The sequence below is a fragment of the Pseudonaja textilis genome, chromosome 2 (genome assembly GCF_049901715.1).
Source record: "Pseudonaja textilis isolate UNSWEBS1 chromosome 2, rPseTex1.2, whole genome shotgun sequence".
In the NCBI taxonomy this organism is placed as follows: Eukaryota; Metazoa; Chordata; class Lepidosauria; order Squamata; family Elapidae; genus Pseudonaja; species Pseudonaja textilis.
This window is the reverse complement of record NC_141991.1, coordinates 143,861,152-143,876,979: the sequence shown is the minus strand read 5'-3', so window position 1 is coordinate 143,876,979 and position 15,828 is coordinate 143,861,152. Positions and strand designations below refer to the sequence as shown.

The following is a 15,828-nucleotide window of genomic DNA, read 5'->3' as shown; positions in this document are numbered from 1 at the left end:
ACAGGCCATGCCTATCCTGACTCCGCAAAGGCAAAAAAATGTCACAATATGTCATGTGAGTTTGACACCCGTGATTGAGATTTATATTTATCAACCTCAATTGGTTAAATGATGCTATTGAGGTCCTAACTCAGCCCAGAGGCAGTTCATCCTGGATGAGGAACAACTGACTCACCCAATCTTATGAAGTCTGAATGACTGTGGATATTAGGGCCTCCTGGACCCAAGGATTTTCTGTCTATACTCTTAAATGGTATAGCATTTGCACATTCAAGAATGATACATTCAAGAATGCTGCTCAAATAGCAGGTGGCAGCTGTATCCGAGGGCCTTTATATGGCTGCATCTGGCATGGTGTTCCTTCTTGGAATGGGACGTCTTTCGATCACTATGCCCTGGTCGCCTCACAGCTCAATTACTGCAATGCACCTATAGATTCCCTTGAAAACTTTGAAACTTTTGGAGTGCAGCAGTGTGGGCAATAACGGGCATGCCTCAGAATGCCCATGTGACACCTCTGCTTCACAAACTGCGCTATTTTTCCAGTATGTTTCTGGAAGTGATATAAAGTGCTAGACACCAACCCTTCATGATTATTTCAGGAACTGTCTATCTTTGCCTGGCCAGGATATGCTATGATGCCTTTTCTGTTGTGGTTCCTGTTTTCTGAAATGAGATTTCCCACTATGGTCCATCCTGTTGGCATTCCATAAGGCCTTGACAATCTGGTTGTTCTCTGGCCTTGAGTTAAGTTTGACGAAGCCCTTGTTAGATGACATTTTGTCTATTTTCATTTCATTTGTTTAAATAAAGTGACTGGATCCCAGCTTGCTTTGATCTGTATTGTATTTTATTCTTTATTTGGGAACCTCTCAAGAGTCAGTTTGGAGTTGGACAACATTTAAACTGAATTAAATAAGTACAGTAAATAAGTAAATAAAGATCACAATCAATGTAAGAACTTTTCTAGTTGTTGTGATACTGAACCAAACTATATACAGGGAAAAAATAAAACATATCAACACATCTTACCCTAGCTCTAAAAAGACTGAAAGGCAGGTTCCCCACATTTCTTTAAAAGGGCATTCTGGAAGCAGGGCTCCTATAGTCACCTACCTAATTTTTCATGGTGATGACAAACAAAATCAAGTCTCTGAAGATGGCCAAAATGCCCAGAGGGTGGAAGGAGATATTCCCAGAGATATCCAGCAGCATTCCCTCTAGTCATGGACAATAGTGGCCTCATTGATTCCCCAAACTGTCAAACCATACTCGTGCATTTTAAATGCAACTGTACTGAACATGTATCTTCTTCTGGGGGGAGAATTCTGAAAGAGGGAAAAGAGTGTCATGCAAAACTCTTTCCAGTAAACTGGTTAGAAAGGACATCATGGTTGAAGCAATAGCGGTCACAGTGGTCCAACACTGAGTAGATCCTGACATACTCTGACTAACAATTTGAACTGGGATCATCTCAGTCTCAAAAAAAAAAAAAAGTTGAAAACACTAATGAAATGGGACTAAATTTTTATTTAAAATATCTCTGAAGTTGAAATGCCACATTATTGCCTGAACAATAGGAAATGATTCAAAATGAAAGACGCTGAATGACTTCTAGAATAAATTTATTTTAAAATATATATCCTTGCAACACTTTTATGATCTGGTCCAAATGCTCAAAATTAATTTTGAGGGCACTAAAAAATCCACACACACACACACACACACACATTCTGCTTCCCACCTCAGAAGTTTAAAACGAAGCCACCTTTCTTAATACAATGCTCAATCTTGTTTTACCACTATTTATAGGTGATAAAAAAACCAAATTTTGATATAAACTGAAGTATTTTCTTGCCTGAGAAACACTGAGCCCAACTATTACTATACATTTGTAATATTATGCCAGTCTTTGTCCTAGAATTCATAGAATAGTCATGCTGAAAGGGACTACTTAGGCTTTTAAATTCAACCTTTCAGACTGAGAATACATTAAAGCATGCCAGAAAGGAGTCTCATTACTGCTTGCCAGGATCCAGTCAAGAGGAATCATTATTTGGATTCATTAAATTGTTCCTATCCCTCTTTTCCCACCCTGCTCATCAGCCCCCAACATTCAATTGTAATCTGTATTCTATGATTTAGGACCATTATTCTATTTCATGGTACTCTGGCCAATGGAATGCAGCTCTTGGTCTTCTTTCTTGTAATTTGGACACTATCAGGATATAATCCTTAAAGGTTTTTGTGACAGTAGCTCCTCTTGGGATCTTCCACTGTAGATGACCAGGCTGAGCTCGAGGGGCCAAACATGCCATCAGTCTCGAGTCCCTTCACGCCCACAACAGATTTAAGTCCAGCCCACCTTGAATTCCGTTGACTCTTATCTACTGCCAATTCGCTTTGACTGTTAGTTCAGAGCTCTTGTAAAGAGCTTTAGCATGCAATAAGCCTACATATTCTTTTGAACTGCCCGGAATCCTGATTTCCCGCACTTGACACCTGCTGGCTCATTCTGAAAGACAAAGAAAGGAAGTATAATACTTTTGTCTTGAAGCTTTCACCGACCTTTGGAAGAGAGGAAAACATAATTACACCAAACTGGTCCCCTACAGTAGATTTCAAAGCTACAAAAGAAGACTTTAGGCAGACTTTTTGTTCCTCAGAAGCTAAGCTTCCTTTTCCTGACTTACTTACTGACATGTAAGTACAATTGTATTTTGTCCTGTTTCAGTTGAATAAATGTGCATCATAAAATAATTCTCTACATGATGGAAAACAATTACAATCAACACCCAGAATTAACTTACACTTGTGATTAAAAATACTTTGCATCTAACCTAAAAAAGACAGCTTCCCACAACTGAAAAAAATGTACATTACCTTAGTTGGATAGTTGATAATTAAAACCAGAAGGCAATATAGAGGGAATATAACCTGTATCATTCATGCTTCCACACACACTGAAAAAAATCCCCATATCATACAATTTTCCTGATTAAATATTTTAAAGAATTCTTACTTTGTCATTTATCCAAAATTTGTGAAGTAAATGAGGAATTTTTTTTTTTAAAAGTTCTTGGCATTAAGACCAAAAGAACTCTCTTTTGTTTTGTGGTCATTTGGTTGTAAACAGTATGATGGCATCTGGTAAAGAAATCTATAAAATCAGGGTAAAACATTTTTGTAAGGCATTGCAGAAAAAGATGCAATGAAATGTAAGCCAGGAATTTTTGTTATTGTTGCTGTGGATTGTCCTGAAAAGTGTCTTTTGAGGACTACAGGTGGCATGGTATTACCCCCAAGGGGTGTGGGTGCAGGTTTTTTTTTTTTGCTTCTTTTGTGGATTTTTAAAATAAAGGTATAGCTCTTAACCTAGGACTTTTTTTAATGACTATTCAAAGGTAAGATGGCAGTCAAAAAAGTGACTTGTGACCAATACTCACACAACCATCACATCCTGTTATATGATCAAAATTTGGGCACTTGGCGTGTATTATATAGGGTTGCATAGTTCTGAGGTCACAATTGCAGTTTACTGCCTTTCCAGGGAGCTTCCGATAAGTCAATGGGAAACCAAATTCACTGAATGACATGATTCACTGAATGACCATGGTAAAGGTGTAACACTTAATAATGGCATCACTCAGCAACAGCAGCTCTGGTCCCAATTATGGTTGTAAGCTGAGGGCTACCTGCAATATTAAGCTACTGCTTGCATGAATTTATAGTGTCTTGAGTAGTGCTGTGGGGGTACAAGCCAAGTACAACCTACTCACTGTTTAAGCCACAGAACACAAAATGTGGCATAAAAGCAGCAGCATGGGAAAGCTATTATCAGTTTGTTCTACAGGTCATTCGAACAAGTGATATTTGTAAGGGATGGAACTGAAGGATAACTCTTATTAAGAGGATGAATTGGGAACAATTGAGAGCTGTGGCATTTATCATTTAATTGCTCAAAAATGGGAAATCTTTTTATAACCCTCACATTTGTTTTGATGAACTCTACAAATAGCAAAAGATTTTTGAAGCAAAATCCTTTAAAGCCACAGCAAGTATTTTAATAAAGATGAGATGCCCAATCTTTAAAAAATTATATTCCAAGTTTCATGAGCTTTGCCTTAGGTTGCCATTTGGTTGTTTGACTAACAATGCCTGCCTTGGTTAAGGGCTTTGTGTGGCAATGTATGGAATTAGTCCTCTCCCCCAAACCTATTACACTGGCTGACTTGACCACCTAATATTCAAGTCTGCAAATGACCACATCAACATACGCACAAGACAGAAACTCAAGAGGTACCCAAAGAGCAAGTCTGTTTTCAACTCCAGCCTTGAGGTAAACTTTCTTCCAGGATCCAGAGGTGCCCCCTCCACCTGCCAAATAAAGCCAGGTTACAATTCTAATTCAGTATTCATTGGGTGATAGTATTTTGATAACGGAGCCTTCCAGGTGAATCCTCAATATCCTGGGGATAACTTATATTAAACATTACACTATGTTCATCCAGGTTCCAAGGACAGGATCATTATTATCCAATTTATTTGCTGCCCAGCTCACAGTCCAAGGCAACTCTACACGTTCAAGACAAAAATCAAAAAGATCAGCAACTTCATTTTAGAACTAGATAGCCCTCAACTTACAACCACTCACTTAGTGACCATTCAAAATTAAAATGGCACTGAAAATGTGACTGGAGACAACTCCTCGCACTTACAACCAAGGCAGTATCCCATCACGATGAAAATTCTGGTGCTTGGCAACTAGCATTTATGATGATAAGTGTCTGAGGGTTACGGGATTGCCATTTGCAACCTTCCCAACTAGCTTCTGATAAGCTGTCAGGGGAGTAGCCAGATTTAACAACCACAAAATTCACTTAAACTACAATAATTTAACCCTGGCAAAAAAGGTGGTAGTATTGGGTGCAACTCATTTAACAGCCATCTTGCTTAGTGATGGAAATTCTGCTCCTAAGTCAAGGACTTCCTGCAAGAAGTTGTCTCTACATTGGGTCTTAATATAGAACATGGAAGATTCAGCTGTAGCCACTTCCACTTCAACGTAACAATCATAGAATGTTATGGACCCATGCACAATTTACTATAACTGAAGCTTAAAATTATTTGAAACCTGGAAGTTTCCCTTCTGGATGGGCATATTAAATTCTTGTAACAAGTCCCACCAACTACTTTCACCAGGTATAATGGAGTTACAAGTTAAGACATGTTATCAATATACACATGCTATCACTCTTCAGGTATCTTACTTTATTCATGCTGTCATGTTGGCCCATGGGATGGGGGTTATTACACTAAAATACTTCAATATTTATAATTGGTATAAAGTCTTCCAGTTTCATTATGTGCATCGTTTCAGTATTTGCATTATTTTAACATTTTCTATAACATACCTGCACAAAATTTATTTTGTGGCATAAATTGATACCACAAAATCAGCAAGGGATCAACATGTAGTTGGTTTTCAAGTTAAGATTTGGGACTCAAAAAACAAGAGCCCACTTTTGTCACAAAATGGTGTTTTTATAAACACAACAAAAGTAGACTACTTAACTATTCCCCACCCCCAGTTCATATAGACATAACTTTTTTTTACACTCGGTATTAAGAATCTGCAGAAACAGCTGAATTAGTCAGTGCTATGAACTATACTGAGGAAATGTGCATTATTTTTTCCTTTAATATTGTATAATTACATTACTGATTGAAGGACAATGAAGGATTTCTGCAAGGAACTATAATCCTGCTTTAATAGTCCCTTGCTCTAATATTTTAGCAAGAAACATATATATTCAAGGATATTTTAACAGTGTATTTAGAAAAAATATTCTAGTGCCTCTGAAATGAAACCTCATTTTAGATTATGCAGACCTAATGAGTTTGGTGTTTCTTTATAGTGATTATGCATACAGCCCCTCTGTGTATGCATTGTGATTGTTTCAAAATATTTTAGGAACTAAAACTTCTGAGAGACTCAATGGGCAAGATGAATAATGACCGACAATCATCCTTTATGACAACTTACATACTATTAACCGGGGTCCCCAAACTTGGCAACTTTTAAGACTTGTGTATTTCAACTCCCAGAATTCTCCAGCACAGCTCGCTGGAGAATTCTGGGAATTGAAGTCCACATGTCTTAAAGTTGCCAAGTTTGGAGACCTCTGCTTTTAACTAATGCATAAAAAACTGAGGCAACAAATGATAGTGCTTGGGAAAATGGAACCAGAAGGTAATTATTTCATCTTATTTAAATTGAATCTCACATTTCTGATATCCTTTAAAATGTATTTATTTGCTATATCTAAGTAATGCATAACTTGGCAGGGAATCCTTAAAAAAAGGCCACAATGGTATTTTCTATGCAAATTTTAACAGCACTTTACCATAAAACGTTCAATGCCAAAAAAAAAAGTTAAACATCTATGTGAGAAATTAGCCATTTCAAGCATCTGGGATGCAGTATAAACTTCAAAATATCTGTTTCATAAAGACTTTCATAAAATTTTACACCTGAAATGTTTCAAAACCCAAGTATTTGCACACTTCTATAAGGTAACACAGAAACAACCCTCCTAGTTCTAAAAGCTTGATTTTTAAGCTTTTACTGCAACATCTATATGAAATTATTTTGTAAAAAATTATGCTTGTAGCCGGCCCACTTATGTGATTGAGTCCTCTATCAAGATTTCTGTTTATCCAAGTACCCATGTAGTTACTGCAGCCTTAACTTGACTGCAAAGAGTTGAAGTGTTACAATGTCAAGAACAGAATTCATTTTCAGAAGGGCATTTAATAGGCTTCGTGAAGCCAAAGAACTGAATACAGGAATACCTTAACCACTTTTAGTACAATATTGAATTACATGTGAGTCTTCCAGTTTAAAAGAAAAATATAAACAAACAGTTTTTCAAGAACTTGCAGGTTTTGCAAGCTTCAGGTTCTAGGTACATCATACAGTATAAATTTGTTTCTGAAGATCAACACGAGTCTCCCTTAATAATCAAGGGGGGGCTGCCTTCCACCATGCCCCTTCCTCACTACATCATAGTACTTTTACAAAACTACAAGGTATTAATGCATTTATAAAAACAAGGAGGATCTTCACACCTTGCTCAGGCTCTGGGGAATTATAGGTGATATATAGGTCAGACCCACCCCACCTTGGCTTGTTGAAAGAAATCAGGGGAAAAAAAAACAATAAATGTATTATTCAAAATGCTTAAACACACCTGTAAAAAATAAAAAAGGAAAAAAAAGCAAATTAAAAAAAAATCCTCCAAAAGATCTAATAGGCCATCCTGTAGCAGAAGCTGTTGGGCTGCTTGTGATAAGACTACAAAAAAGGGAAGATACAGGAAGAGAACTAAACAAGATTCAGCGAAGCTCCAAAAATCTTTATAAATACAGCCATTGGAAGGACGATCTTGAGTCAGGAAGGATTTATGCTCGGTGCAAGCTGAGAACGAGAAGTAGGTACAAATTGTAAAGCACACTGAAGAAACCGGTACATTTTACTAAACTAGTCTCCCTCCTCCCAACCCAGGCCAAATTGTTTACAGCCTTGGGTGATGGTACTGTCAACTAACCTGAGAAGGAGCATGAGGAAGGGCATGGGGAGGGGAGTAAAGCTAAGTTTCCTTTGTTAAGGGCCAGGTTTGCAAACTTTTTTTTTGTTTTCAAAAATGCATGCTCTAAGAGGTATGTGATGGTTTATCAAAATGTATAGTCCAGAGGATGTTTCTGTGCGCAAAGAAGGCAGTCAGAATTTTTATAGACTTGCTCAATAGTTCCTTTATGAATCAATTTGTTAAGATGTTAAACTGTCCCATTATTTTTCTTCAGCAAGACAGTTCATTTAGGCTATATTCTGCTGGCAAAGTAATATGTATTTAGAAGGCTAATTACTATGTTTTACTACCTACTACGTAACAGGAACAGACTTCTTAAACCCACTTGAACATACTAAAAACATACTCACCTAATTATCATAATTGTCTCTGTAAGAGCTTCCAGAGTAACGGTCCCCATAGCCTCCCTGATTTCTGGAAGAAAAGCACAAGACTGATTTAGTCCAGTACTAGATTAGTTAAATTGTGCAAATACTAAGAGCAAAACTTAAATATGTGCATGTAAAAAATTGCTTTATCCTCTTTGTGCAAATGATAGTTGCGTGATTTGGATATATTTTATCATCTAATACCAATTATATGGATAGGCCAATTACTTTGATGCACCTATTAATTATGTACTTCTCAGATTATTTTTTTCATTTGTTGTAGTACTAAGTGGAGGAGCTGATGTAAAGCATGAATGTGATCTGGAATACAGACAGGCAGACAATTAACACCTGTCCAGAAACACCTAAAGCAGCTGCACTTTTCCCGAGGGTTATTTGGTTACTATCATGCTATCCCACTAAGATATGTTTGATTGAAGCAGAGATGTTGCAAGGGCATACCAAGGCATAGCAACCATTGTCTACCCGATGCATTCAGGATCAGTTATAACTTTTGCATGGTATTCAAGGCGAGCCACACATGTAGCGCATTGCAGTAAAAAAGCCATGAAGTGACCAGGCCATGAATGATTGACTGAAGGGCACAACTGGCATACCAGATCAAGCTATGCAAAACTCTTCCTGGCCACTGCTACAACTTGCCCATGAAGGAGTTAAACTCCAAGAAGACTTCCAAATTATGTACCACAATTGAATGGGGAAGTGCTATCTCGTCCAAGGTAAAAGATGTGGTATTTTCAGATCCAACAATCCAAACATCTGCAGCGACTTGGTCTTGCTAGGATTATTTAATATATTAATATAACTTTTGCCAACACCTACTAAATGTTTACATCCATCTAGGGCTAAAAGAATTTTTAGTACCCCCCCCTTCTACTGAACCCAGCTATAGTACAGGACAAATCCAGCATATTATAATTTTGTACCTATCTATTCCAAGTGATTTAAAATGGCATATTATTTTCATTTCTTTAAGACAATTATTCACAGCAGGGGAGCACACAGCACCAACAGTTCTCACATCAAATTCAAAATAAGATTAACCCCCAAATCCTTTCTATGGAAAAAGAATAGCAATCCATCTGAGGATATTTTGTGCTGAAATTAATCTGGAGCAAAGCTAAGTATCAGGAGTGACAATAAGATAGTTTCTAACAAAGGCTTTGCTGTATTATTTTTAAAACCACAGCTCATTTTAAAAAAAATGTCATTGCCATTGCTAGGAATGAAGTAGAAAGTGGGACCTTCAACCATTTTACAGGGCAAGCAGGGGGACTAGTCTGCAATGCTCCCTCTTTCTCCTCAGCAGCTCCCAGCATGGCATTTTTCTTCCCCGGTTGTCAAAGGATTGGCCCATGTGCCCGTTCTTTAATGTACAGGAATAGACTCTAGAATGAAACAGGTTTCCACCATGCAATACCCTGCTGGCCTGCCCACGCTCAATTCCAATGCTCCCCTTATCGACTGCTGATGTCCTTGACTTTTCGTAATTTTTTCACTGACCTCCAAACTACTTCTGCCTGGAATAATCATATTTCAATCTGCATCTGGCCCAGAACATTCCTACTTTGTTGTTTATTGAACCAATATGTATGTTTCAGTTGAGGCATGGAATATTTTGCACATTTTCTATACCCAATATGCAAGGATCACAATTTACTTCTCAAAAAGCTTACCTGCTGCCATAATAGTCTCTGGATCCACCATATCCACCGCTTCTGTTATCGTAACGGCCACCTCCATATCCACCGCCTCCTATTGCAAAGATAAAAGTATCTGTTAAATCTAATCATTTCAATGAAGTGGAGATTTATGATAAAAGGGCAAGTATAATATTGTAGGAAAGCTCACCTCTAGAAAATCCACGTCCACGCCCTCTGCCTCCAGAAGAGCCACGGGAGGATTTTCCAGCCTGGTCAACTCTGATCTGACGTCCGTCAACAGACTTATAAGAAAGAATCAAATAAGATTTTTGTTTGATACAATTGTATCTACTACCAAAAGGAAGCTATCTGGGGTGATAATTATACGGGCATAGTTAGGTCAAATACTACATTTGATTATAGTATGCATGTTCCTTTTCTTGCCACAAGCCCAATTTGATAGCAATTTTTGGAGGGGCTCTAAGGGTTGTTCAGTTGCAGACTGCATTTCTCCATTTTACAACTTGAGAAGAACAACGAACTCTCTAATGTATAATATATAATGCCCAAGAGAACAAATACAACCAAGTAAATGATATTCTAACTTTCTGCAGCCTATCTATACTTGCTTCCAGAAACAATTTGCCTTCTCTAAGCCAAGCAGGTAAGTATCCAGACTCAGGCCACTCCTCAAAAATATTTAAATATCAATAATGCAATAATTATCTGCAAAAAATATCTTAATAGGACCAGGATTTGTTTATTGTAACTTTCAGCTAGCTGTGCACATTAGGTTAAGGGAAATTACAATAATTCCAATGAACTATTTTATGGAGCTGGTATTTGCCATCATGTTATTCACCCATTACCTGACATTAATTTTGAGTTGTTTTATGAGTTTTTGCAAGTCTGGTAACAATATTGTGCAAATTAAAACATAGTCTATTTTCAACTTTAAGTTAACAAGATTGTTTTTTTGAAAAAACTTAAAATGTATGCAGTCACTACAAAGTTAAAGCACTTTCTTAATTCCTTCTTACTACTATTTAGAGTTTAGAAGACATTTTTCTATGAGGCACTGCTTTAACAAAAGAGATTAAAATGGTTGGATTAGATGATTTCTGAAGTACTTTTGAACTCCAGATTCTAGAAGTTTTTTACAGTGGTGTCTACTATAAGTACAGATAGTTGTGTAAGTGGACATAGATACAGGATTGGAGGGAACATAATGTGATATTATAATTAAAAATCTGTATTACAGGACAAGTATGCTGGGAAATAGCAAAGCACAAAACCTCATTATAAGCATAGTCATCAACTAAAGTTCTCACCTCTCCATTCATGGCTCGCATGGCATCCTTGGCATCTTCAGGACGGCAATAGGTAATAAAACCAAATCCCCGGGATCGCTGGGTCTCTCTGTCTTTCACCACAACCACTTGAGATTATAAAGAGAAGCATGCTCACTTAGACCACAGATGTTCATATCTACATAAACGTTTTCAACACCTCCCTGTTATCAACCCATTAACTGTCAGGCAAAGAAACCAGGAACTGTAGGATTTAATGTGCTGTAAGTTTATTTCATGCAACTTATACAAAATAATCTAACAGTAAAACCAAACTGGTATTAGATAAGGATCAACAGAATTCAGAGGGTTGCACTTAGGTCTTATGTGGGAATATAACAACTCCAAACAGATGATCCTCCCCTCAGGCTCTGCCCAATTATTGCCTACATTAACTATGTTCAGTTGATTACCATAAAAGTAAAATTTATTAACAGTATCTTAGTCCTTACGTATTAACCAGCTTACCAAACACTCATCAGAGGAAGTCTTCCATCATATGAAATAAATCTTACAATTATGTGTATGCTTTTATATGATTTTAAATTAAGATGCCAAATGAAAGTAATAAAAAGGCAAATTATTTGCTTAGGCTTGAGGCAAAATTACCTCAAAAGTAAAACTATGTCAAGAATTAAATTAAGGTTTATATAATAATTGAAAAAAAATCTTATCAGTAGGAATTGACAGTGATGGTTGATTTTTATGATTTTAGAGTTAACTGTTGAATTGCATGCTACATCTTTTTTTAGCCAATTGCAGTCATGTTAAAACAAACCAAAATGTTTGTCATTTATAACAAAAAAGTTTTGTCCACCTGAACAGCTATTTTATGCACTGCATCACAGTACATGTTACTGATATTACACCTTAGTATAAAAGCAGTATAATTAAAGGAAATGAATGTGATTTTGTGCAATCTAATATCTGAAACATTTTCTCACCTTCTGCAATGTCACCATAGGGCGAGAACAATTGCTCCAAATTTTGTTCATTGGTGTCAAAACTGAGTCCTCCAATAAAGAGCTTTCCTTCATCTGATGCCATTTTCTACGTGATCTGTAAACAAAAGGCTCTTTAATTCTGAGAAAATGCAAGGATATACACATAAGGGCAAAACCCACACTGGTTAAAATAGCTTTGTGTTGCTTCAACTACTATAACTTTTAAGCAGCTCATAGCAATAACAAATTCAGTAAACATGCATACACTAATACAAGCTTTTAACAGATTGCTCAGAAGCATATTCTATTGTTTAGAATTATTTTTAAAAAATCAGATTTAAAAGGTTAGAAAAAGATTTCAAAATAAATTTTCCAAACATCTGACTAGGTATTTGTAATCTGAACATGAAACTATAAATGCTTTTTATCTTTAATTGGGGTAATTTCCAACTTGAAATTTTGACAAGGATGGAACTTTTAATTTGAATTGTTTTGTGTAGTTTTTTTTTTTCCCGACAGTTTATATTTCTAAGTAACCTATTACAATTAACAGATTGTGTAGTAACATTACTGACTAGACATTTCTCTACATCGGTGTTTGTCAATTTCAGCAACTTCAAGATATACATACATGCTGGTTAGGAAATTGAGAGTTGAAATCCAGAGAGCTTAATATTGGTGAAGTTGAGAAACACTGTCCTAGACAACTAAATGCCAAATACACATTTAATTTCAATTCCAGCAAGGTTATGTCTCTTTTTAAAAAGGCAATTGTCACAGTATAGACTTCCATCATCCACATATAAGTTCAACTTTAGGCCTGCAACTGGTTTATTATCAGTCAGTTTATACAAATGAAAGCCTTAAAAATATCCTGTGCTGAAACTAGGATGTGTTTCTGTTGTCTTTCCTAAGACACACTTGCAGAGGATGATGGATGCCTGTAGCCATGTTTCCTCTTTATCTCTCAATGTTTACTTTGAGGAAGGGATAGAAGCTTCTTAATTATATGCATTTAAAAGGCTGTTTCACTAAACCTTACTATCTATAGCAGAAATATATAGGGGTTGTTTTTGGAGATAAGCAGTACTTGGTACTTTAAAAAATCTAAATATATGCAAAATATTTAAAAAAACACGTATTTTGTGGATTTCAAGGTAAGCAAGGAGCATCTTTTATTCTTTCAGGGCAAGAATTAAACATAGATCTCCTTAGTGTGGAAAAGACCATATTAATTGGTATTTACTAGACAGTGCCAATTTTTATGTTACATTCCTTTTATTTAGAAACAAATGGATACAGGAGGCTGAGAGAGGTGACCTATGTCCAAATGAAGCAAAGGTAATCAAAGAGTAATGAATCAACCACAACAGTGCAATTAGCTACTATACATTAATCAAGAATCCTTTGATTTCATCACAAAAGCATAAAGATTCCTATTTCTCCATATCAATAGCACCATCTGATAATGCATGTAGACCTGTAAAAGTTGCTGAAAGTCTTGAAAACCTTTTTCTGTTATGTCTTTTCCAATGCCACTTTTTGAAGACAGGGATAATTTGTTCACCAACTACGTTATTTTATTTTTCATTTATAAAATGTGTACACCTCTTTTGCTAATGTATGCCATCATCTTTTTCATCTCTGGAAAATTGAAGGTCTGTGCCTCCTCTTGAGGAAACCGTCTTTTAGGCCAACTACAATATTTCTTCTTGTAAACTGGGATTTAAGGTACCATTATCAAACCTGTCCCTTTCAAAAGCACCACTTATTTACAGCCTTCATGGTATTGTTACATTCATAAAGTTGTGAAGTATACATTTCCTGTTGAAAAAGAACTTAAAAATATTTATATGAGCACTTGTATCTGGAGGTTCCCATCTAAATACAATACACCCAGGATTTGGTTAAAACCTTAATGATCCCCAACAGGCACCGTTTATTTATGTAATTTATATTGCCGCCTATTCGCACATGGCGACTCAAGGTGGCTTACAGAATATAAAACCTCATACAGAAACAATAAAACTAATAAGTGTCATATAACAAATTAATATAAAAAATCTATTTAGGATTATTAAAACAATTATGAGAATCTGATGCTGCTTTTGTCAGATAAGGATGACAAAAGTAACTGTAAATCAGCCTGCCTCACTGCATGGTTTCCTATAAGAAATGAAATCTGTATTTAACCTTCTTGCATTAACAGGGTAAGGAAATGAAGTACCGCTACGGTTAAGGGACTACCTTAGCGGCATTTTCCCTCCCAACGAATTTCCCCCCCTCCCGGTAAAATGGCCACGAGCACGTGGTCCGCACAGAATGCGGGAAGGCAAGTGGAGCGCGGCTCACGTTCCAGAGAAAAAACCCAACTAAGCATGCGCTGAATCCGCTCCCTCGCCGCCCTGCTTCGGGGTGAACAGGCTTTTTCCTCCGCACCCCGTTCTCACCGCAGGTTACCAAGCTTATGAAACTTACCCCGTTGCTCACAGCGGCGCCTGCTTCCTCACCGTCCGTTAGGCGCAAGACGGTGAAAAATGAGTTTCAAAACTGGCGCATGCGCACAAGGGCACAGTAGTTCTTTCTGGGCAACCGCCATTTTGTGAAGCGTCTCTCCTTTCTTTCCCTGCACCTTTCCCTCCGCTCCTTCAAGAAAGCCTTTTGTCTCCGGTTTCTTCGCTGAGCCTCACCCCGGTACCCACTCCTCCCACAAGAGCCCGAGCGCGCTCCGATCAAAAGCACTCACCAAAATAGGCCTCGAAGCAAGAGCCACGCAAAAGACCCGTCAGCTACCGAAGCAAGAGGTATCGCGATGGCGGCGAGGGGAACACGAGTGTTAAAGCGAGGCTGGTTACACACGATTCTGCGCGGCTCCCGAGCAGCCATTGGTTGGAGTCGCCAGTGGGCGAGGCTTAGCCGAAATAGCGGAGACGCCCATCCGCTCCAGGAAAAAAAAACACGCTTTTCCTGCGGCGTCTCACTGCAGCCCTATCAGGGTTTCCTTGCTAGCAATCACATTTGTCTAAGGCGTACGCGAACGATCCTTATTAAGGGAGCACGGCCGCGTACGTGTCGCAGCTGCCATAGCAGGCCTCCGATTCGTCGGTTTTGTTTTTTTTTCATTTTCCAAGAGAGTAATAAAACTGGGAGAGAGAGCCCAAATTTGTATAACGCCTTATCTCCAATTTAGGGGAAATAATAATAATAAAAGGAATGTTTCATTGAAGGGAAGTCAGTAAACCTCTAATGGAGAAAGTAAACCGCTGATCAAATGTTGAAAGGATATCCTGATTATAGATACTGAATCATTTTCGTGAAGATGCAGAGAAAAACCAGCAATTGGCTTAAAAAAAACCTAATTATCAAAAGATTGCCAACAACGATGCATGGAAACTAAAGATAATTGGGGGGGAGGGGGGAAACTTATATCCTTACATCACAATGAAAATCTGAGATACATATTTTGAGATACATACTTTGAATCCAAAGTATGCCCCGCAGACTCTTTGGATCCTGGTTTGGATGACAATTTCACATTTTTCATCATTGCAGTTTATGCCGGACTGCTGTACTCTGTAATTCATTTCATCATGGTCCACAATAAGGAATCCTGTTACACCAACAAAATGGAAACAAGGGATGTTCTGTTTGTCAGATTAAGTCATATTTGAAGCATCCCAAAATTCCAAATGTTTGTGCGATTGCATATTAAGTTTTGTCACCTTTCAATGTTATGCCTGATTCCAGAATAGTAGAGCTAGTATAAAATGTTGATTGTGTGGCATCAAGCAACATCACCTTTTTCCGTGCTTTCACAATTCAATTCATTTGCAGAATTTGGAACTTTCTTT

General features: G+C 37.4%; 1 protein-coding gene across 6 annotated transcripts; it reads right to left on the bottom strand.

The window, feature by feature from the left end:
- Positions 1 to 1,608: 1,608 nt before the first annotated feature.
- On the bottom strand, positions 1,609 to 14,791 carry LOC113443394 (cold-inducible RNA-binding protein). Of its 6 annotated transcripts, none has more exons than XR_015741964.1 (8): positions 14,724 to 14,791; positions 11,978 to 12,092; positions 11,016 to 11,122; positions 9,893 to 9,986; positions 9,718 to 9,796; positions 8,003 to 8,066; positions 4,304 to 4,377; positions 1,609 to 2,515 (listed from the first exon to the last, which is right to left on the bottom strand). XR_015741964.1 is itself a non-coding variant. In XM_087925630.1 (7 exons), the coding sequence occupies exons 2-6, from the start codon at positions 12,078 to 12,080 to the stop codon at positions 8,003 to 8,005; spliced, it is 447 nt and encodes a 148-aa protein (XP_087781756.1). In that variant the 5' UTR covers positions 12,081 to 12,092; positions 14,724 to 14,791; the 3' UTR covers positions 1,609 to 2,515. The 6 variants fall into 6 exon arrangements, 4 of the variants coding, with proteins under 4 accessions (XP_087781756.1, XP_087781755.1, XP_026567378.1 ...); XR_015741965.1 differs by lacking the exon at positions 14,724 to 14,791 and adding an exon at positions 14,456 to 14,569; XM_087925630.1 differs by lacking the exon at positions 4,304 to 4,377.
- Between the last annotated feature and the right edge of the window lie 1,037 nt (positions 14,792 to 15,828).